At 45.4% G+C, this 21,848-nt stretch overlaps 1 protein-coding gene and 1 long non-coding RNA gene across 2 annotated transcripts in view; one reads left to right on the top strand and one right to left on the bottom strand.

Annotated features, from left to right (window-relative positions):
* Window positions 1-4,332: 4,332 nt before the first annotated feature.
* Window positions 4,333-21,848, bottom strand: part of LOC113015857 (NACHT, LRR and PYD domains-containing protein 3-like) — a gene marked incomplete at its 5' end in the record, with an annotated part of 39,547 nt that continues 22,031 nt past the window's right edge. Inside the window, 3 exons of the mRNA XM_026158212.1 lie at window positions 4,333-5,001; window positions 5,177-5,223; window positions 7,354-7,527. Of these exons, the coding sequence (XP_026013997.1) occupies window positions 4,418-5,001; window positions 5,177-5,223; window positions 7,354-7,527 (805 nt within the window). The remainder of the gene's footprint in view (window positions 5,002-5,176; window positions 5,224-7,353; window positions 7,528-21,848) is intronic.
* Window positions 9,374-10,129, top strand: LOC113015948 (uncharacterized). The gene is made up of 2 exons (XR_003271180.1): window positions 9,374-9,892; window positions 9,979-10,129. It is a non-coding gene; the product is annotated as an uncharacterized LOC113015948 (long non-coding RNA).

The raw sequence follows: 21,848 nt of genomic DNA, 5'->3' as shown, positions 1-21,848 counted from the left end.
AACAAGTGTGACTCACATGATGCTACTTTCAAAGGAGATGTTCAGCGAAAAAAAGAGGCAATTTTAAGATGCTTTCTATCTAAAACTGTTATTATTGTCCAGACCAGATTAGTTGCACCAGCTAGTATGGTGATGTGGCCAGGGTAAAAGAGAGACAACTTCGTGACACAGAGAACTAAGGTTTTATGTTGAACATACCTCGTTTATTAGTAGCCTTCAGCCTTGCTCTACTTTGAAAGTGTGCTGCGGGGCCGCCGCACGTCCTACAGTTAAAAATGAGTTTACGGCTACATATTAGCACAACAAAACAACGTGTAGTAACAACATGAGGATACAACATTTGAAACGTCAGCAGATACCATTTAGAACATAGTAACAAAGATAGGTCTGAATAAATAACTGCCGAATTGCGGGATAACAATATGAAATAAATATAAAATATAATACACTCACCTTAAGGACATCACCAACAGCAAGGACTCCGTACTATGGCTGACGCAGGTTCTAGTGAATGTGCCCTGGGATGATATATATATATATCATCAAGTGTTTCGTGGCCACAAATAAGTATTTTGTGGGCACATTATACCTATTTCGTGGCCACAAATGAGTATTTCGTGGGCACGTTATACCTATTTCACTGGTTGGCAGAGAGTTGGTGTCGTAAACCACCGCCTCTGTTCAAAGATGGTCGCTCACAGTGGACATAGATGGCTTCTTTCACTCCTCTTTCAAACCATCTGTCCTCTCTGTCCAAAATGTGAACATTGGCATCCTCGAAAGAGTGTCCTTTATCATTAAGATGCAGATGGACAGCTGAGTCTTGTCCTGTGGAGGTGGCTCTTCTATGTTGTGCCATGCGCTTGTGAAGTGTCTGTTTGGTCTCTCCAATGTAGAGGTCTGGGCATTCCTCGCTGCACTGTACTGGCTGCACTGGCTTCTTTAAGAGGAGTGAAAGGAGCCATCTATGTCCACTGTGAGCGACCATCTTTGAACAGAGGCGGTGGTTTACGACACCAACTCTCTGCCATCTATAATCCAGTTTTGAGATCCCTTCCCAGACGCCTTAACGCCCACTCACATCCTGGGCCATCTGATCTCAGGAATTCGCATGATAAGGTGGGGCCAGGTTTCATAATGAACTCACCCGAAACTCTGGCTGATTGGGACCCACACCCAGTTTCACACCTTGGCTCAGGCGATTAGAGGATCATCAGGGGGTCCTTTTGTCCATCTGTGGGGGGATACTCCCACTAGGTTTATATCTGGGACTCTCCACCATTTGACCTTAGAACTGAAGAAGCTTCTCGGATGAGAGGTGAAACGTCTTCAAGTAACTTAAAGAAGTCCAGACGCTTTTCTTTCCAATCTCCTTTGACTACAATGACCTGGATGACTGAGAACCTTCACAGACAACCAGCCTATTGCATTTTTTTCAGTGTAGAACCACCGACCTTCTGGTTAGTGGCTGACCTGCTCTGCCACCTGAGCTACAGCCACCCCATTCACGCCAATGGACATTTCTTTTTCTTTCTTTTTTTTTTTATAGAGATGGGGGATGACATAGCCTGGCAATACTTCCAGGAAGTTAGCAGCAGACTCTAGCCATGAAGGTATAGCAGCACAAAAGTATGAGATGCACTTTTAAATGGAAAGTTTTTAAAGAACTATATGTTATCAACACAGAGAAATCAGAATGAGATTCTGATTCTCTAAATAGATTATAGAGTTATTCACCCATCAGTAGAATTTTGACATGCTAAAAGAAAACATAATCTTAACCAGGAACAACAATATAAATTACTTTATATTTCTTATTTCATGTGACATTATGAAATCAGAAGAAAATATATGTTTTACTGGACTGAGTGAAATATTATGAACATTATGAAGTTGTCTGCTCTGCGTAAACGTATTTATCCAGTGATATATATGACCTGCTGTGTTATAGGATGTAGGATTATAACGGCACAAAAATTAAAGATAAAGCTTCTACTTATGTAAAACATGGCTATAAATAAATATTCAAGCATAGCTGATAAGTTTCATTAACAGTTTTGAGTCTTTGTGCCATGCTGACAGTTAACATCTGTGTTACATCACAGCTCAGCTGATGGCAGAGGACTCAAAGTGAGACTAAAAACATAGGGTCAATTTAAAATTAGACACCATCTTTGAATATATAATCACCCAAGATTAAATGGGGAACTATACTAAATACTTTTTATGCTTTATTTAGCTGTGTTAACAAAACTAATCCTGTTTCTTTATTACACACACTGATAGGAACCAATGACAGACTTTATATAACATCAATTAATTGATTTAAGAAGGCTAATAAAAACATAAAAATCAGTTTAATGTCTCGATACATTTACCTGTCTAGTTTAAGATGACTTTTGGTCTGAATTATTGTCATATTATTGTTTGACAACTTAAGGAAGAAGAATTGACAACACTGTTCCTTGAATATTTTACTTATATTTACACAAAAGATTATGCTACATGCACTGAGGTAAAAACTATTGCAGATCAATACATTTATTAACTAGTAATGACTAAAAAACACAGCTCTGTCTCCCTATGCTCACATATTCCAGATGTCCTTGATGTCTACATAAACCACATGACTATCCCGCTTTCTGGTGTTTACTACTCTAAACACAGCGTTTTAATCTGCCATTGAATTCATGTTTGAATTTAATTATAACCCCACTGTACTGCTGAGTTCAGCCACTTTCAGTAATCTGAAAGACAGAGTGTTTTCCTTCGTAAGGACCACATTATATTATTATTGTATTACTCTCTTTTAGTTTTAACATAATTTTATCTGTAATTTTTTTTAAAAAATGTGGACCATTTATTTATTTGCAGATGGTGGCCTGTGTATTTCTTTCATAGCGGAGGATTTGTGGGCTGAGAGTGTTAATCTGAGGCCTGTGCATCCTATTAATAAACAACCACCGGATTTGTTTCCAGCTCAGACTGTTTCTGGCATAGAGACAGTCTGAGCCTGCACAAACCACCTGTTCAGACTCATCTGAACATTTTATAGCAGCTGGAGAGTTTTCATAGAGGGATAAGTCTAATTGTCCTATAAAGTTCAATTGTTTAAAGGATTTTGGAGACGTTCAACTTATAGATGCGTGCTTGTTTAAATGTCCACCAAATAACCTGCCGGATTCAGCTCGAGGAGCCCACAAACAATGGAACTGGTTCACTATTACTCAAACTTTTAATTGTTGTTGTTTCAACACTATAAGGTTAATCTTGTGGTTTTACTTGGAGCATGATTATGGACACACTGTGACCAAGTTGGAGTCCACTTCCATGGCAAAATGGATCCAAAACAGATAAGGATCACAGAAAACAAATTTTTAAAAAACCCCAAAACTGACATCCTGTAGTTCATCTTCTCACCAGCAGAGGGTGATAAAACATCTGAAGACTTGGTGATATCAGAACTGTACATATTGATCTGATCAGTATGGAAGTTAATGCTTCTTTGACTGGATCAGTTTTTAAAGGAGCTATTTTTATAGTACAACAGAAACATGAGAGATGCTGAATGTCTTTAATGATTTATACACTGAGTAATCGTGGATGTCCACTTATTCAGTCATGGAGCATCCAAACAGCCTGTCTGTTCTCAGGATTTGACAACAAATTAAAGCAAAAAACATTAAAATGTGCTCTTAATATGAAAATCTGCTTCTGTTGAGAGCTTCCTTCCTGTCCTGCTTCCATCACAGTTTCCAAAAATGAGTGGAACAGTAAAAGCAGTAAAAGGTTGGAAAAATCACATTAAGAGAAATCAAACATTTGGATTCATTTTAAAAAGCTCAGACTTGTTGAAAATACAGAGGAGCTGGTTGTGAACTGAGCTTCAAAGAAACACAACATACTGGTTGTGGTGGAGGTGTGGTTCCTGGCTCAGCTGCAGGGGAGGAGTGGTGCAGTGAGCTGAACAGGGCGGTGCCGCGGAGGCAGGTGAGAACACAGCGTGTGGCATTTGGACTGATGACGGTCTTTTCCCTTCTTAGTGAGGCAGGAGACGAGAGAAGAGAGATAAAAAAAAAAGCTGGCCAGAGTGTGTGGTAAATAAACTTGATATGTGTGAGCACAACCATTGTGTGTGGGGAGTCCATTCAACACTGTGATACTCACTGTGAAGCTTTAAGGGGAAAAAATACAGGGAAAAAAACACGTGGATCCTGGAATAATCGTAGCTTCCATCGTTAAAAGACTGAAGAAGAAGTTTGCAAGGAATCATTTAGAACAGTTTAAAACATCAACTGATTGAACCCATGAATCTGAAAATGTGTTCCTGAGTGAGAGAGACAGACATGTACAGACTGAACTATCTGTTCAACAGTCAGAGTGCTTCTCTAACAGCAGGACACTCTTTACATTCAACTCAGCACAAAGACACTGAGGAACCACGGTAGTAGGAAAATCCCAACAAATCATCCATGAGCCCTGCGCCAAACCCAGGATAAAGAGTTTCAGTGAATGTGGTGTTGAAGGTGTGGAGGTGGATCAGAGTGTCAGAGGAGACTCTGTAAAAGGACAGAGTGCCAGCAGGACAGTCCACATACACTGCTACTCTGTTAGAGGGGGAGGAAGAGGAGGAGGAGGAAGAGGAGGAGATGGCTGGTATTTGGCTTTTATTGTGCCAGAAAGAAAGAGGACCATCATCTGTGCACTTCAGACTCCAGGATTGATCATTCCATCCAAACACACAATCATTAACCTTTCCTTTCTTTCTGATTCCTCTGTAACTCACTGATATCCAAACCTTTCCACTCCACTCAACCTCCCAGTAACAGCGACCAGTCAGACCATCTCTACAAAGCAGCTGAGGACACCGGTCAATAAATCTGTCCATATGATTAGGATATGATTGAACCTTTTCCAACACATATGTCACCTTCCTGTTGTCGTCAGACAGTCTGAGGTTTTTATTTACTGTGTTTGTGTCAACTGTGAGTTGACAGGAATCTGATGGAGAGAACAAACACAATCCAGCTGCAGTTATTGATCCATCATCTGTTTATTGATTGACACTTTGATGATGACTCCTGACATCAGAGATGTGAATCAGTGATGTGACAGTTTGAAGATGGTTGAATGTGTGCTGCTTTGTTTTCATGAATGACATTAAAAGCACACTTACACTTCCTCAGACCTGGTGTCAACCATCGGACTCCAGCAGGCTCCACCCTGAAAGAAGGAGGGGAGTCAGACCAGCACAGTCTCTTTCAGCATGCACACATGGAGATTACATGTTATCATGTTATCGCTATGGCTGAAACTGCTGATCATTTGGACTGATCCTGGCTCTGTCAATTTTTTGAATCAGTTGTTGGATTGGTTGTCACAGCAATACATTTATATACAGTGGGGCAAAAAAGTATTTAGTCAGCCACCGATTGTGCAAGTTCCTCCACCTAAAATGATGACAGAGGTCAGTAATTTGCACCAGAGGTACACTTCAACTGTGAGAGACAGAATGTGAAAAAAAATCCATGAATTCACATGGTAGGATTTGTAAAGAATTTATTCCTAAATCAGGGTGGAAAATAAGTATTTGGTCAATAACAAAAATACAACTCAATACTTTGTAACATAACCTTTGTTGGCAATAACAGAGGTCAAACGTTTACTATAGGTCTTTACCAGGTTTGCACACACAGTAGCTGGTATTTTGGCCCATTCCTCCATGCAGATCTTCTCGAGAGCAGTGATGTTTTGGGGCTGTCGCCGAGCAACACGGACTTTCAACTCCCGCCACAGATTTTCTATGGGGTTGAGGTCTGGAGACTGGCTAGGCCACTCCAGGACTTTCAAATGCTTCTTACGGAGCCACTCCTTTGTTGCCCGGGTGGTGTGTTTTGGATCATTGTCATGTTGGAAGAGCCAGCCTCGTTTCATCTTCAAAGTTCTCACTGATGGAAGGAGGTTTTGGCTCAAAATCTCACGATACATGGCCCCATTCATTCTGTCCTTAACACGGATCAGTCGTCCTGTCCCCTTGGCAGAAAAACAGCCCCATAGCATGATGTTTCCACCCCCATGCTTCACAGTAGGTATGGTGTTCTTGGGATGCAACTCAGTATTCTTCGTCTTCCAAACACGACGAGTTGAGTTTATACCAAAAAGTTCTACTTTGGTTTCATCTGACCACATGACATTCTCCCAATCCTCTGCTGTATCATCCATGTGCTCTCTGGCAAACTTCAGACGGGCCTGGACATGCACTGGCTTCAGCAGCGGAACACGTCTGGCACTGCGGGATTTGATTCCCTGCCGTTGTAGTGTGTTACTGATGGTGACCTTTGTTACTTTGGTCCCCGCTCTCTGCAGGTCATTCACCAGGTCCCCCCGTGTGGTTCTGGGATCTTTGCTCACTGTTCTCATGATCATTTTGACCCCACGGGATGAGATCTTGCGTGGAGCCCCAGATCGTGGGAGATTATCAGTGGTCTTGTATGTCTTCCATTTTCTGATGATTGCTCCCACAGTTGATTTTTTCACACCAAGCTCCTTGCCTATTGTAGATTCACTCTTCCCAGTCTGGTGCAGGTCTACAATACTTTTCCTGGTGTCCTTCAAAAGCTCTTTGGTCTTGGCCATGGCGGAGTTTGGAGTCTGACTGTTTGAGGCTGTGGACAGGTGTCTTTTATACAGATGATGAGTTCAAACAGGTGCCATTCATACAGGTAACGAGTGGGGGACAGAAAAGCGTCTTACAGAAGACGTTACAGGTCTGTGAGAGCCAGAGATTTTCCATGTTTGAGGTGACCAAATACTTATTTTCCACCCTAATTTACGAATAAATTCTTTACAAATCCTACCATGTGAATTCATGGATATTTTTTTTCACATTCTGTCTCTCACAGTTGAAGTGTACCTCTGGTGCAAATTACTGAACTCTGTCATCATTTTAAGTGGGGGAACTTGCACAATCGGTGGCTGACTAAATACTTTTTTGCCCCACTGTAGTGAAATCATGGCTCCACCATTTTACTAATTGGTGTATTGATAATAAGAAGAGTGCTTCAAGTGAAGAGAATATCAATGATTCTCTTCATGAGCCCTTGTTTTATATTAGGAGGTTTTCTTTGGGAGAGAGAGTGGTTTCTTTCTGATATATATTCTATGAAATTATTGTAAAACAGCTGTCTGACATCATTTTAAAAAACTTCTAAATTCTACCGTAAACCCATCAATTTCTGCTGTTTTCACTTTAGACACAGAGAGCTGTGTCATTGTTCATCTCAGAGTCACACAAACAGTCAAGAAACAAAGTGTTTTCAGCTCTTCCTCCTCTATCAGGCATTCTTTACATACCTGAGAGTGCCCAGTCTCCATTGTGGATGCTTCAGTCCAGCTGAAAGCATCTTCATTCCTGAGTCTCCTGGATGATTATAGCTCAGATCCAACTCCTTCAAATGAGAGGGGTTAGAGCTCAGAGCTGAAGCCAGAGAAGTACAGCCTTCCTCTGTGATCAAACAGCCTGACAGCCTGTGAACACACAAAACAGCAATCAATCTATGAACTGCTCCCTGAATGTTTTATTTTTAAATATTGAGATACAATGTCATCCATAAGCCACAAACCACAAGAGATGAAAACAGCAGCCTAAAATTGATTTATAAAGCAAAATCCTACAATATTAACCCTCCTGCCATCCTTTAAAAAACTCACACCCATCACCCTAGGGACCATTCTCAGCCACGCCATAAAAAGACCATATATCCATATTTTATTCCACTTTAAATTAGCCAACCTTGTAAAACTACTTCTCCCTGAAATATTCATGTAAAGTTTTAATTATATTTTCGTTGTTTTAACCCTTCAAATCCCAGTGTTATTACATGAGCGCCCTGTGTTATAAGCCCCAAAAACCAAAAAACGAAACTAAATATTTCCACAAAAAACCAGTTGAAGTAATATGTGATTGTCATTATAAGTAGGCCTTTAGATGGACCAAAGATTGGCACCAACATACATTTTGACCTGCCATTATTTTTTTTGCATTTTTTTTGCAATTTAAAAATTAAAACTTCAAGGCCCTGAGTCTTCATTGACATCCAAGAAAAGAAGAAAAAATAAAATCATATGATGATAATTTGGGGTTGAAAAATAGCGTTTATAATGGAAGTCAATGGGCAGAAAATGGTCCCCAGGGTGATGGGTGTGGGGATTTCTGCTGCTCAGCCATTTTAGGCTGATTTAAGGAATTCACACTGGAATATTAACATTGACAGGTAAAAACTATCCTGTGGCAAGTTTGGTTATATTCCACTGAACACAGTGGAAATGGCAGCCATTTAACACATAGCAGTGGCACAAAAAGGTCCCAAGAAGGCAGGAAGGTTAAGCATTGAATTTCAACATTTACTTAGTCCCCTGTGAGCAGCACTTGATGACAGTGAAGAACACCCTTTAGGACGTGACTTTCAACAGAACCAGACTGAGGGACGGGCAGCTATCTGCTTTGACCAGTTGTAGAGTAATTAGAAAGGAGAAAAGAAAGAAAAAGTCTTGAGAGATCAAAAATAACAAACAGGACAAAACACAAGCTACAGGAGAGGACAAAGTTATTTCTAGTTTAGTATCAACAATTTCAAGATTCACAGTGTTACTGTAATGTTGATTTAATGTCATCCAAAGGAAGTATCTGGTGAGACGCCATGTTTCTAAGATTTTCATCGCTGAGGACAATAATCTCTGTTATATATGCTATATTTAGAACCAGCACATTAGAGGTCATCAAGGTGTTTATGTCCTTAAGACATCCCTGCAGTTTAATTAACTGGTGTGTGGCATTTGGCTCAGTGGATATAAAAAGTTGGGTATCATCCCCAAAGCAATGAAAATGTATGCTATAAATTAAAACGAACTGGCTCCAGTATGCAACCCTGTGGAACGACATACTTTCACAGGGTTCAAACCATTTCTGTTAATACCAATGATGTATTCTATGTGTCTGTAGTAAAATGTAATGATCAAGGGCACTTAATGCTGCACTTTGGTATAGCAAGACAAACACAGTAAAGGGGCGATCGTGGCTCAAGAGTTGGGAGTTCGCCTTGTAATCGGAAGGTTGCCGGTTCGAGCCCCGGCTTGGACAGTCTCTGTCGTTGTGTCCTTGGGCAAGACACTTCACCCATTGCCTACTGGTGGTGGTCAGAGGGCCCGGTGGCGCCAGTGTCCGGCAGCCTCGCCTCTGTCAGTGCGCCCCAGGGTGGCTGTGGCTACAATGTAGCTTGCCATCACAAGTGTGTGAATGTGTGCGTGAATGGGTGGATGACTGGATATGTAAAGCGCTTTGGGGTCCTTAGGGACTAGTAAAGCGCTATATAAAAACAGGCCATTTACCATTTACCATTATTATCTGAGGCCATAAGAAGATGTCATGTGCTGTGGGAGTGTCTGGTCAGGTGTGGTCCAGGTTCCTGTTGTCCGTCCCCTGGGGTGGAGTTGGCAAGCTCATCACCTGCTTCCAATTTCCAGGGCTCCACCTAGAGGGTTTTTAAGCTAGCACTGCCTGCCACTCCTCGCCAGTTCGTCCTGGTAAACTTGGCCTCCTCTGTGCTTGGACTCTGTGTGCCTGGATCATGGGTTAATGTGTTCTCCGTCTCCTGTGTTCTCCAGATTCATCACCCGTCGTACTCATCAGCAGCGCTGGTTCTGTTTCAATCCCGTTCTCCAGTCTGCCTAGAACCCTAGGACCACACACTCATCTTCTCCTCAGCCTGCCCTCCAGCCCGTACTTTAACTTCCCTGGACACCTTGGAACCTGGACCAGCTTCCCCACACTCTCAACCATCCCTGGGACGCTCCCACGGCAACCCCTTCCCCGCCTAATAGCCGGTGTTTTCAAGTAAGCACAAGACTCTCCACTAGTACCACTCACTTCTGCCCTTTAATTGAATCCCATTCAGTAAAACCCTTCTCCTGTGTTTGCAGAAGTTCCCGCCCGTGTTCTCCTTGTGTTCAACATCCGTTTCTCCGCCCTCGGGCCTCCCTCAGTTCCTGCGAATGATTTCTGTTAGACCCAGTCTTGTTTAAGTTCCTTTTCCTTTCAATAAATTGTACATAGTTCGAGCAATTGAGTCTGCTCTTGAGTCCACTGCATCCTTATTTGTGACAGAACGAACTGGCCAATAATGGACTCAGCGGACCCAATTCGCGCCGTCATAAATAACAGGGCGCGGTGTTAGGACGGCATGAACAGACATTGACGTCCCTAGTGGACCAGTGTAACACTATTAGTGAAAAGCAAGAGGAAATACTCACCAGGCTTTCAGAAATCAGTCAGCCGAATCCGCCCGTTCCCCCCCAGTCAGCCGGGACTGTCGCCTGCACCCACTATGATAGAATCAGTTTATTGGGGCATTTCCTCCCCTCCACCTGAGCCTTTCCACGGAGAGTTGGGTCAGTGTGGGGGCTTCCTTTTTCAGTGTTTGGTGTTCTTCAGTCGCATGCCACACGCTTTCCCAAATGATGCTGCCAAGATTTCCCATTTTGTTGGGTTGCTAAGGGGTAAGGCGCTCGCGTGGGCTGAGGCGTTTTTGTCTTCTCACCTGATTGCCTCAAGCTCCTATGAGGAATTCCTCGAGGAATTTAAGGCTACATTCGCTCACCCGATTTCTGAGGGTACTGCAGCTAAGAGGCTGTTGGGACTCTGTCAGGGGAAACGCAGTGTTGCGGAATATTCGATTGAGTTCCGCACCGCCGCTGTAGAAACGGGGTTGGCCAGACGCCGCGCTGCGGGGTATTTTTCTAGTGTCCCTTAGCGAACAGATGAAAGATCAGCTAGCTGTACACGACGAGCCGGCCACGTTCAAAGCACTCGCCTCTCTCGCTCTCAGGATTGATAATCGACTGAGGGAAAGAGACGCTGAGAGACGTTCCAAGCCCTCTCCGTCTCTGTTTCGGCCCGCGACCATTTCCACGTTACCCCCGCCACTGCTGGTAACAACATCCGCCCGTCCTCGCGCTCCTTCCCCAGAGCCTATGCAGATCGGCCGCTCACGGCTCACTCCTGAGGAGCAGGAACGGCGTTTCCGAGCCGCAGAGTGTTTTCTACTGCGGAGGAAGCGGCCATCGCATCGCATCTGCCTGGTCCGGCCAAAAGGCGTGGCCCGCCGGTAAGTCCGGGGTTAAAGGTGGGCAGTGTTTTCAAAGGAGATAATGTCACGGCTGGGGGCAGTCGTGTGGTGTATTTAAAAAAGGATCCAAAATGCAGGTACTGGCTGGGGTGCGAGTGAGTGTTTATTTACAGCGGTGAGAAGGTGACAAAACAGGAAGAGCAGAGCGGGGAGTAAAGAAACCTAAACTGGGAAAACTAACGAACAAAACTTAAACCAGACACTCACGGGAGGAGGAGCAAAATGCACAAAGAGAGATGGCAGAGAGACGCAGAACGAGTACCGGGTAACATAGAATAATGCAGACTGACATGGAATTAAACAGACGACGCAACAGAGAGCACAGGAAAACACAGGGCTTAAATACACGGGGAGTAATCAGGGAATGGGCCACAGAAGGGAGACACAGCTGGGCACAATTAGGCTAACGAGACAGGGGAGAGGTAAAACTGAACACACTGACATGAGACATGAACTTTCAGAATAAAACAGGAAACTAACAGACACAGAGAACCAGACAGGACACTGAACTTGACAGGCAGACTCATGAGCAGACACAATAACACCATGGACAGACAGAGAGAACACAGGCAGGCATGAAACAAAAACACTAACACATAGCAAACCTAAACAAAAGACAAAACAGAATAACCGAGAACAAAGAATAATATAAAGAAACACAAAACACCGAGTCCTCAGACTCAGGACCATGACAGATAAACCCCGTTTTTTGCTGTCAGTTTCTTTGATAGCTAGTACTAAGGCTCATTCTTTTCATGCTCTCGTGGACTCTGGGTCAGAGCAAAATTTAATAGACACTGAGGTGGCTAAATCTTTGAACTTGCCCATCACTCTGCTCGAGCCTCCAATTCCAGCCTCTGCTGGCAGGCAATCATCAGGAAAATATAACCCTCTTTACCACTTCTTCCCTTGACGTGCCAGTAATCCTCGGTTTTCCGTGGATGCAGAAGCATAATCCACACATCGACTGGACAGGGAAAAGAGTACCAAGTTGGAGTTTGTTTTGACTTGCCAACTTGCCCTCGGAGGCTTCTAATTCTCCTCCATTGGTTGTTTCCACTCCTGACCTTACCGCTGTCCCTCCTGAATATCATGATCTACAAGAGGTGTTTAGTAAAGACAGAGCTCAGTCGCTGCACCCTCATCGACCTTATGATTGCGCCATTGACCTCCTTCCTGGTGCTCCTTTGCCCTCCAACCGCCTTTATAACCTGTCCTGTCCTGAGAGGGGGGCTATGGAGAAGTACATCCGGGAATCGCTAGCAGCCGGTCTCATTCGTCCTTCCTCCTCGCCAGTGGCCGCGGGTTTCTTTTTCGTTTCTAAGAAAGATAAGTCGCTCCAGCCGTGCATAGATTACAGAGGACTTAATGCGATCACAATAAAGAACAAATACCCCCTGCCTTTGATCAATTCAGCTTTCGAACCCCTTCATGGTGCTACTATCTTCTCCAAACTGGACTTGAGAAATGCATAACACCTCATCCGCATAAGGGAGGGAGACGAATGGAAGACTGCTTTCAACACTCCCCTGGGGCATTTTGAATATCTGGTAATGCCATTTGGCCTCTCTAAAGCCCCTGCAGTCTTTCAAGCACTTGTGAATGACGTGCTCAGAGATTTCCTGAATGTTTTTGTTTTTGTTTACCTGGATGACATTTTGATTTTTTTCAAAGTCTCTCGAAGAACATCAGGTCCATGTCCGAAGCGTACTGCAGCGACTATTGGAGAACCGTCTCTATGTAAAGGCCAAGAAATGCGAATTCCACACCTCGTCTGTCTCATTTCTGGGCTACCTACTGGCGGGAGGGCAGGTGAAGACGGACCCTGTAAAGATCAAGGCAGTGGTGGAGTGGCCCATCCTTGATTCACGCAGACAGCTACAACAGTTCCTTAGTTTCGCAAATTTTTACAGGCGCTATGTCAGAAACTACAGCCAGGTAGCTGCACCTCTCACTCGCCTCACTTCCTCAAAGATTCCCTTCATTTGGTCCCCCGAGACTCACTCAGCCTTCACCACGCTCAAACAGCTCTTCACATCAGCTCCCATTCTAATCCATCCTGACACAAGTAAGTAGTTCATAGTGGAGGTTGACGCTTCAAATGTGGGGTGGGGGCTGTGCTGTCACAAAGGTCTGGTCCACATGGTAAGCTCCAGCCCTGTGCCTATTTTTCTCGATGCCTTTCTCCTGCCGAACAGAATTATGACGTGGGGGATAGAGAGCTTCTAGCCATTAAATTATCTTTAGAGGAGTGGCGCCACTGGCTGGAGGGAACTAAACATCCGTTTATAATTTGGACAGATCACAAGAATCTAACTTATCTCAAATACGCAAAAAGACTGAACTCTCGCCAGGCTCGGTGGTCTCTCGTCTTTACCCGATTTAACTTTGACATTTCCTATCGCCCAGGTTCCAGGAATCTCAAACCTGATGCTCTGTCCCGCCAGTACTCCTCGGACTCAGAACCCCGGGGCCCTGAGCTCATTCTCCCTTCCACCTGCAGAATTGGCTCCCTCGCCTGGGATGTGGAGGAGGCCATACGCCAGGGTCTACGAGGTGAACCCGATCCAGGAATTGGCCCACCCGGTCGGCGTTTTGTTCCTCCTGCCGCCCGGTCAGCTGTGATCCACTGGATCCACACAGCAAGGTTCACTTGCCACCCGGGAGTGAGTAGAACTACAGCACTATTGAAGAGGTATTTCTGGTGGCATTCCATGGACAAGGATGTAAAGGATTATGTGGCAGCCTGTTCCGTTTGTGCCCGTAGTAAGACCTCCAATCGGCACCCGTCTAGCTTACTCGAACCACTGAGTACCCCACATAGTCCCTGGTCTTATATTGCATTGGATTTTGTTGCCGGCCTCCCAGCTTCCTCAGGGAAGACGGTGATCCTGTCCATAGTCGATCGGTTCTCCAAAGCGGCCCATTTCATAGCCCTAGAAAAGTTATCAACAGCTACTGAGACCACCCAGATTCTTACAGACCATGTGTTCCGACTTCATGGCATACCCTCGGAAATTGTTTCTGACAGGGGGCCCCAGTTTATCTCCCAAGTGTGGAGAACCTTTTGTTCGGCCCTAGGTGCCAAGGTTACCTTGGGTGGAATACGCCCATAATTCTCTCACATCCTCGGCGACAGGTTTGTCACCCTTTGAAGCCTCACTAGGTTATCAGCCACCGTTGTTCCCAGAGAATGAGACAGAACTGGCCGTTCCTTCTGTCCAGCACCACCTTCGACGCTGCCGGCCGGTGTGGCAGAAGGTTCGACAGGCTGACTGTCGACCGTCAACGGGACTATGCGGATCGCCACCGCTCTGTTGCCCCAGCTTATCAACCTGGACAAAGGGTTTGGCTCTGTGCTAAGGACATTCCCTTAAGGTCGCTTTCTCGGAAATTGGCACCCCGTTACATTGGCCCCTACGAGATTGCTGCTGTCATCAGTCCCTCGGCAGTCCGACTCAGGCTTCCGGCTTCCTGGCGCATCCACCCGATGTTTCATGTCTCTCAGGTCAAACCGGTCCGTAGCAGTCCTCTGTGCCCACCGTCCGTTCCCCCGCCCCCCGCCCAGCTCATTGACGGTCACCCGGCCTACTCGGTCAGGAGGATCGTTGACGTGCGCCGCCGCGGTCGTGGTGCCCAATACCTGGTGGACTGGGAGGGTTACGGCCCTGAAGAGCATTCTTGGGTTCCCCGGTCACTCATCCTGGACCCGTCCCTGATTTCTGACTTTCACACCTCCCTTCGCAGGGCCCAGTCCGGATGGTCGCCGGGAGGCAACCCTTGAGGAGGGGATACTGTCATATGCAGTGGGAGTGTCTGGTCAGGTGTGGTCCAGGTTCCTGTTGTCCGTCCCCTGGGGTGGAGTTGGCCAGCTCATCACCTGCTTCCAATTTCTGGGGCTCCATCTAGAGGGTTTTTAAGCCAGCACTGCCTGCCACTCCTCGCCAGTTCGTCCTGCTACCACCCGTGGTAAACTTGGCCTCCTCTGTGCTCGGACTCTGTGTGCCTGGATCGTGGGTTAATGTGTTCTCCGTCTCCTGTGTTCTCCAGATTCATCACCCGTCGTACTCATCAACAGTGCTGGTTCTGTTTCGATCCCGTTCTCCAGTCTGCCTAGAACCCTAGGACCACACACTCACCTTCTCCTCAGCCTGCCCTCCAGCCCGTACTTTAACTTCCCTGGACACCTTGGAACCTGGACCAGCTTCCCCACACTCTCAACCATCCCTGGGACGCTCCCACGGCAACCCCTTCCCCGCCTAATAGCCGGTGTTTTCAAGTAAGCACAAGACTCTCCACTAGTACCACTCACTTCTGCCCTTTAATTGAATCCCATTCAGTAAAACCCTTCTCCTGTGTTTGCAGAAGTTCCCGCCCGTGTTCTCCTTGTGTTCAACATCCGTTTCTCCGCCCTCGGGCCTCCCTCAGTTCCTGCGAATGATTTCTGTTAGACCCAGTCTTGTTTAAGTTCCTTTTCCTTTCAATAAATTGTACATAGTTCGAGCAATTGAGTCTGCTCTTGAGTCCACTGCATCCTTGTTTGTGACAGAAGATCAATAGTAACCTTCAATAGTGTTGTTTCTGTGCTATTATGAACTATAAATCCACACCCATCTTACAGCATCTCTTATAGTCATAGAAAACAAGTTGTGGTTTGTTGCAAATATTGCAAATTATCTAACTTAATTATAACAAAATAATTGTTTACAACTGGGAATAGGTGTCATTTGAATTTTTATAATATTGAAATTCTAAGAAATGGATTCTGTAAGGTGAAATTGATTAATATTTTTCCAGCTATACCAAAGTCATTAATTCTCTATTACACACACAATCAAGAAGTTGCACAAAGGTTGTTCATATTCTTAAATGGCCCTATTTGTTGTTATTTAATCCAATAATTTTACAAGTGTAATTGTATTGTTTAGTGGCGTGTAGAATGTGGAAAAGGCAGACACTAAACCAGACATTCACAGTAGTGAAGTGCCAGTGAGTAGTGAGGCCATTTTCTAGGGCTCTGGTGGTGTTTGTTACGAAATAAATATATTCTTAGTGCTTATTTTCTGATTGTATTGTTTTATGTATTTTAATAATAGAGGCCTTTATAGACCAAGGCCAGATGTGAGAAAGAACTAGGTCAGAGGGTGACAGGTCACCTAGCAACAGAGGCTTTTGTAAGGGGAAGTTAAGAAACAGGAAGTTTAGTGCAGAGCTGCAGAGGCATATTAATAAAGTACAGGAAACCAGACAGAAAAAGCGGAACTAAGTAACACACACACACACACATTAGTCAGACCAGAAGGAGTTGTTTTGATCGAAACTGTGTGTCTGTGTGTGACGTATAGCAGAACTATATGTGTATTTTAGCTTGCAATGTTTTCAGAACCGTGGGTGCGTGCCGGGACAGGAAAAGAAAAAAAAAACTCAAGTTTCCTGTCTGACTGCATGAGTGAAGCTAGGTATAGGACAATTAAATAAAGTCTATGACTAAGTGCAGTAGTGCAGATCTGGAGAAGAAATTTAGTTATTTATTTATAATTTAGTAATGATACATTGTTATAAAGTGTTTAGAAAGTGCTTAATGGGCAATAGTACTGTTGTGCTCTTAACAAGATTTTCTGTGTATTTAGCAGGTGAAACTATGTCAGTTGACCTCAGACTTGTCCAGGAGGGTGAAGCACCTGAGGGCAACCACCAATAAAATATAATGTGGGGAAAATGAACAGAGGAAGTGATTTTTAAGTCTGATTTCAGACCATGTAAGTATTAGTTAAGGAGTAGGGTAAAACTTTTATGGCCCGGAAAGTTCTAGTTCCCACAACTTATTGTTAGATTAGTAAACAAAATTTTTCTGTGATTAAGATTTTTGGGGTTTTTGTTTTAGTGATGGGTTAATTCTGTCAGTTAGGTTAGGGTTGTTTTCTTAGTTCAATAGAGGGAGTTTTAAACATGGACATGTCTAGGAGGGGCCCATTATTTTTGTCACAGTGCACTTAGAGAAAACCTGTCAGGTGTCACCCTTATGGTGATGTTTTGTGCTTTGAGTTAATAATCAGCTCTCTTTTTCTAATTCTTTGTTGTAAGCAGGCCTGGTGGATCGAATTAACAGCGCTGTAAAACATTTCTGTGAGAGCAAATATAAGGTGAGCTTTTCCAGATTACAATGGGCTGAGGAAAAGGCTACCTGTGGGAACCGTGTGAGTTCCTGTCTAAAAGAAATGAAGCGAGTCAATCCAGTCTAAAATCATAAACAATGGTTTTTTCTTTTAAAAATGATGACATGATTTTGCTGGCGATGGAGACTGGAATAGGTTGTGCGTGAGTCTCCACTATCCGCAATATCTCGTGTGAATGCGTGTGCATGAATGTGTGTGACTGGACTGTGACTGGACTGATGATGTGGACTAAAGTGTTGACTGACTTTACAATGAGACAAAGACTGGAGCAAGGTTAGGACGAGTAAATGTTGACAAACAATTCACCATGCCGGTAAGAGAAAGGTGGATGCTTTGCTTTGCTTTGTTTTGCTTTTGGCAGAAGCAGGAGAATAGAGACTGGAGGTTCACATGAGAGTGTGGAGCTGCAGACTTAACCTTTCGGCTGCTAATTTTGGGTTGGTGATGTTTGCTTTTTTTTTTTTTTTTTTTTTTTTTTTTTTGGCCTGTCCCGTTTGGCTCTTTTGCCATCAGAATTGTTGTCTAAAGGCAAAGAAAGATGCCCAACGGATTTACTTTACCAAACTGATCATCCCAGCCTTGCCGTAATGGTCCATTTGATTCACCTTTTATTGTTTATTTTATTTTCACTTACTGAATACGGGACAGACTTGACTGGGGGAAAGAAGGGGAGAAAGAAAGAGGGAAAGAGAAACAGCTGAGAAGAGGGACGGGGGAGAAGGGCAAAAGACAAAAACCAACCGAACGGGCAGAGAAAAAAAATGCATATATCAATCACCTGGATCACCTGCTGAGAAAGAAAAAAGAAAGCAAGCAGAAGAGAACAAGAGTAATAGAATAAACAACATCACAATGATATATGGGAATATGACAGTAAATACTAAATGTTAAACATTATTGTGCAGCACATAAGATCAACAGAACACAGTGTGCTTTGAGGTAGGAGCCAAAAAGGGTGTAGTTTGTGGGTGTGATCACCCGTGTGTACACCTGTGAGCATGGACGCGCTTGTTTTTTGTTTTTTTAAAAGGTTCCTTCATGTAATAATCTGCTAGAGGGTGTGGGGGGGCCACAGCCCCGTCCTCCAGGGCATGAAGCAGGTGTGGAGGAGATCAAAACTCCAGACATCCAGAGGCCCCCAGAACACAAGAGACCAAGGAAGACCAACAGAGGGGCAGCTGCGCCACTGTCCCGGAAAGAGCTGAGGAGAGTCCCAGATGAGGGCTCACTCAGCAGCCGCGGAGCAGAAGCCAGGGGGAGTTGCAGTGACGCGCCCGTGAGCTCCGCCGGCAGCCAGCTGCGCCTGAGTGACCGAGCCCCAGGCCGAGAGGCCGGGGGCACCCCACCTCCGAAGTGGCCCGAGCGAGCCCCAGGCTCCAGGCCCCGATAAGCGGCCGCCAAGGAGTGAGCCGGTGTGTACCTGGACGCCCATCCCTGGACACAAAGAACCACCAACGCACCGATGTCTGAGGGGGTCCGCCACTGGCAGGGGAAGTGGTGGTAGGGGGAGATAGGCCTCCAAACCTTGGAGGGCCTGAGATGTCCCCAGAGAGGTGGCGCCTGACACCCAACCTGACATATAGACACAGACATACAGGCACACACAGATACAAACATCCATTCCCACCCTCATGCTCTCATATGCACTTACTCCACACTCAACCAACGTGGAGACAGACATAAAGAGACGTTGTACACACGATCACACTCCCCAAGCGTACTCTACAAACCGGGTCTAGGTGCCCTCGCCCCTGGAGGGGGGAACTGCACCCAGACCCAGGTGGTGTTTCCCTTTTCCCTGCGGTGGGGGGAGGCAGACCGCCCCGACTCCGCAGCAGCAGGAAGGCTCCACACTCCAGACCGCAGTCGGACGGCCAACTCCTCCTCCTAGCCCCCCTGCTCCAGCAGGTCGCAGAGAACGGGGGTGAGAGAAGACTCCAAACCTCCCTCCACCCGCTCATTGTAATGTTGATGCATGTGTGTTCTAAGGTGCATTTAAAACCCAGGAGGGCATGGAGCTACCTGCCAGAGAGCAGCAGGTAAGCGCATGGTCCCTCCTGCTAGCCCTCAATGTCTACGTGTATTTAAAATTGAGAGGTGGGCAACGATGCCAGGGGTGGGGTGTACACCCTGATGGTACTTTGGACTCCGTGTATCGTGCCCACCCCCAAGATCCTATATGTATGTGTAATGAGAGTGTGAGTAATGTGAATGTCTAAGTTGTGGGATAAAATTGAGGCAGAGGCAGCCAGAAGGGGACAGAGGGGGGGGTAGCCTCCTCTGCACCCTGGTGACATACCCCTACTCCAAGGCCCTGCATGTGTGGGTGGTTGTGGTGGAGCGGGAAGAGGGAGGCAGCTGGAGATGGGGGGGGAGGGAAGGAAGGGAGGGGCAAGTGACCCCTCCCTGGGGCCAGCTCCCCCGCTGACCCCAGTAGGCACCCCCATACTCCGCGACCCGCCAGGGAAAGGGGGCCCAGGCCCATCCAGACCGGGCCCAGTGCAGCAGCGCCGCCCGGCCCCACAGAGCCTGGGACAGTCCACCCAACCCCACCACAGAGAAAACTGCACCCACCCCACCATCCACTCATCTTCCAGACTACATAAGACAATAAACACCCAGGCTGAGATCTTCCTCCACCTCTCCTGTATCTCCCCCTCCTGCAGAGGGAGCTCCTGAGGAGAGGAAAGCTCCTGCAAGATGTGACAATCTCCCCCACCAGTTGAAGAGCCCCCCAGGTGGCTCGACGCACCGGCGGCACCCTGCTCCAGGGCTGGGCCCCCATGCACCCACCCGCCCACAACCCCGGCAACACACCAACCAGGACCCAAGCCCCCGAGGCCCAGTCCGGGTCCCAGCCCAGAGACAGAGCGCCCCCAGAACCTCACGCCCATCCCGGACCCACCCAGGGGCAGCCAGGCTACCAGGTCAGTAACCCACGTCCGTCAGCACAGACCCTCCCCTAGCCCCGCTGCACGCAGCCGCGAGGAAACAGTCACCGGAGAGCCAACAGAGCCCCTAACCGGACATGACCGCTACCCCGGGTTGAGCCCCCCAAGGAAGATGCCTCCGGGGAACCCCCCGACGCCCTAAGCCTGTCCCTACCCCCACACCAATCACAACAGTGAAGGCGGGACCAAACTATGACCCCCCACCCCCACTAGGTGATGGAGCTGATCAAAGGAGCCCAGAGCAATTGATCTGATGTGGTGGCAGAGGCTGTATCAAGACTAATGTAATCTAATAGATAATTTCTATATTGGTTAGAATTAAGATTATTTTTATTTTTCCAGTTCATGAGGACTGTTTTCTTGGCTATGCATTGGGCAGTGAAAACCATATGGGCGATATTCTTTTCTGAAGTGACATTATCTAAGCTGCCCAACAAACACACTAAGGGGGAAGTTGGAATGTTACATTTCAGACACTTCGATAAGTCTTCACATATCTCGCGCCAAAACTTCTGAACTGGTGGACAGAACCAAAGAGCGTGGATATAATTGTCCGGTGAATTGGTTTGGCAGTGTGAGCAGTTGTTGGTAGACGTAAAGCCCATCTTGAACATCCGATGACCTGTATAGTGTACTCTATGTAATATTTTGTATTGAATTAATTGAAGACTGGGATTTCTAATTAGATGAAAGGTTTTTAAGCAAATCTGAGACCAGAAGTTTAGGTCTAAGTTAACTGATAAATCCGCTTCCCATTTTGCAATAGGAAGTGATATTGATTCATCTGTTTTAGAAAGCATTCTGTATATTTTGGATAGTAATTTGGGGGGTTTAAGAGTAAGAAATTGAACCACACTTGGTGGTGTTTGTAGTTCAACTTGACCCGGTTTAAATTTCTTTTTTACTATGGATTTAATTTGTTGATATTCTAAAAATCTTTTCTTGTTGATCCCATATTGTGTAACTAGTCCGTCAAATGAAATAAATTCTGTTCCTTCTAGTATATGTTCTAAATATTTGATTCCTTTATCACTCCAATCTGAAAAGTTTATCATATTATTGTTTTGTAATATGTCAGGGTTGTTCCAGATAGGTGTACGTTTGCATGGGATTAATGAAGACGCCGTCAATTTTAGAAACTCCCACCATGCTGTCAGAGAAGAGCTGATGTTGATGCTTTTAAAGCATTCATGTCGTTGGATGTTTGAGCTGATAAATGGTAGGTCTGAGATCTCTAGATTATTGCAGAGTGCTTGTTCTACATCTAGCCAAGGTTCATCTAAGAGGGTGTGTTTTAGCCATCCTGAGATAAACTGAAGCCTGTTGGCTAAGAAGTAGTGCTGAAAGTTAGGCAGTTCTAGTCCTCCTTTATCCTTGGTCTTTTGTAGTGTTTTTAAGCTTATACGTGGGGGTTTATTTTTCCAAAGGAATTTGGACATATATGAATCTAGAGATCTGAACCAATCTTGTGGCGGTTTAGTTGGGATCATTGAGAATAAATAATTTATTTTTGGTAAGACCATCATTTTTATAGCGGC

Source organism: Astatotilapia calliptera, chromosome 23, assembly GCF_900246225.1.
Source record: "Astatotilapia calliptera chromosome 23, fAstCal1.2, whole genome shotgun sequence".
Classification (NCBI taxonomy): domain Eukaryota; kingdom Metazoa; phylum Chordata; class Actinopteri; order Cichliformes; family Cichlidae; genus Astatotilapia; species Astatotilapia calliptera.
The sequence above is the reverse complement of the archived record's forward strand: the minus strand, read 5'-3'. Positions and strand labels throughout refer to the sequence as shown.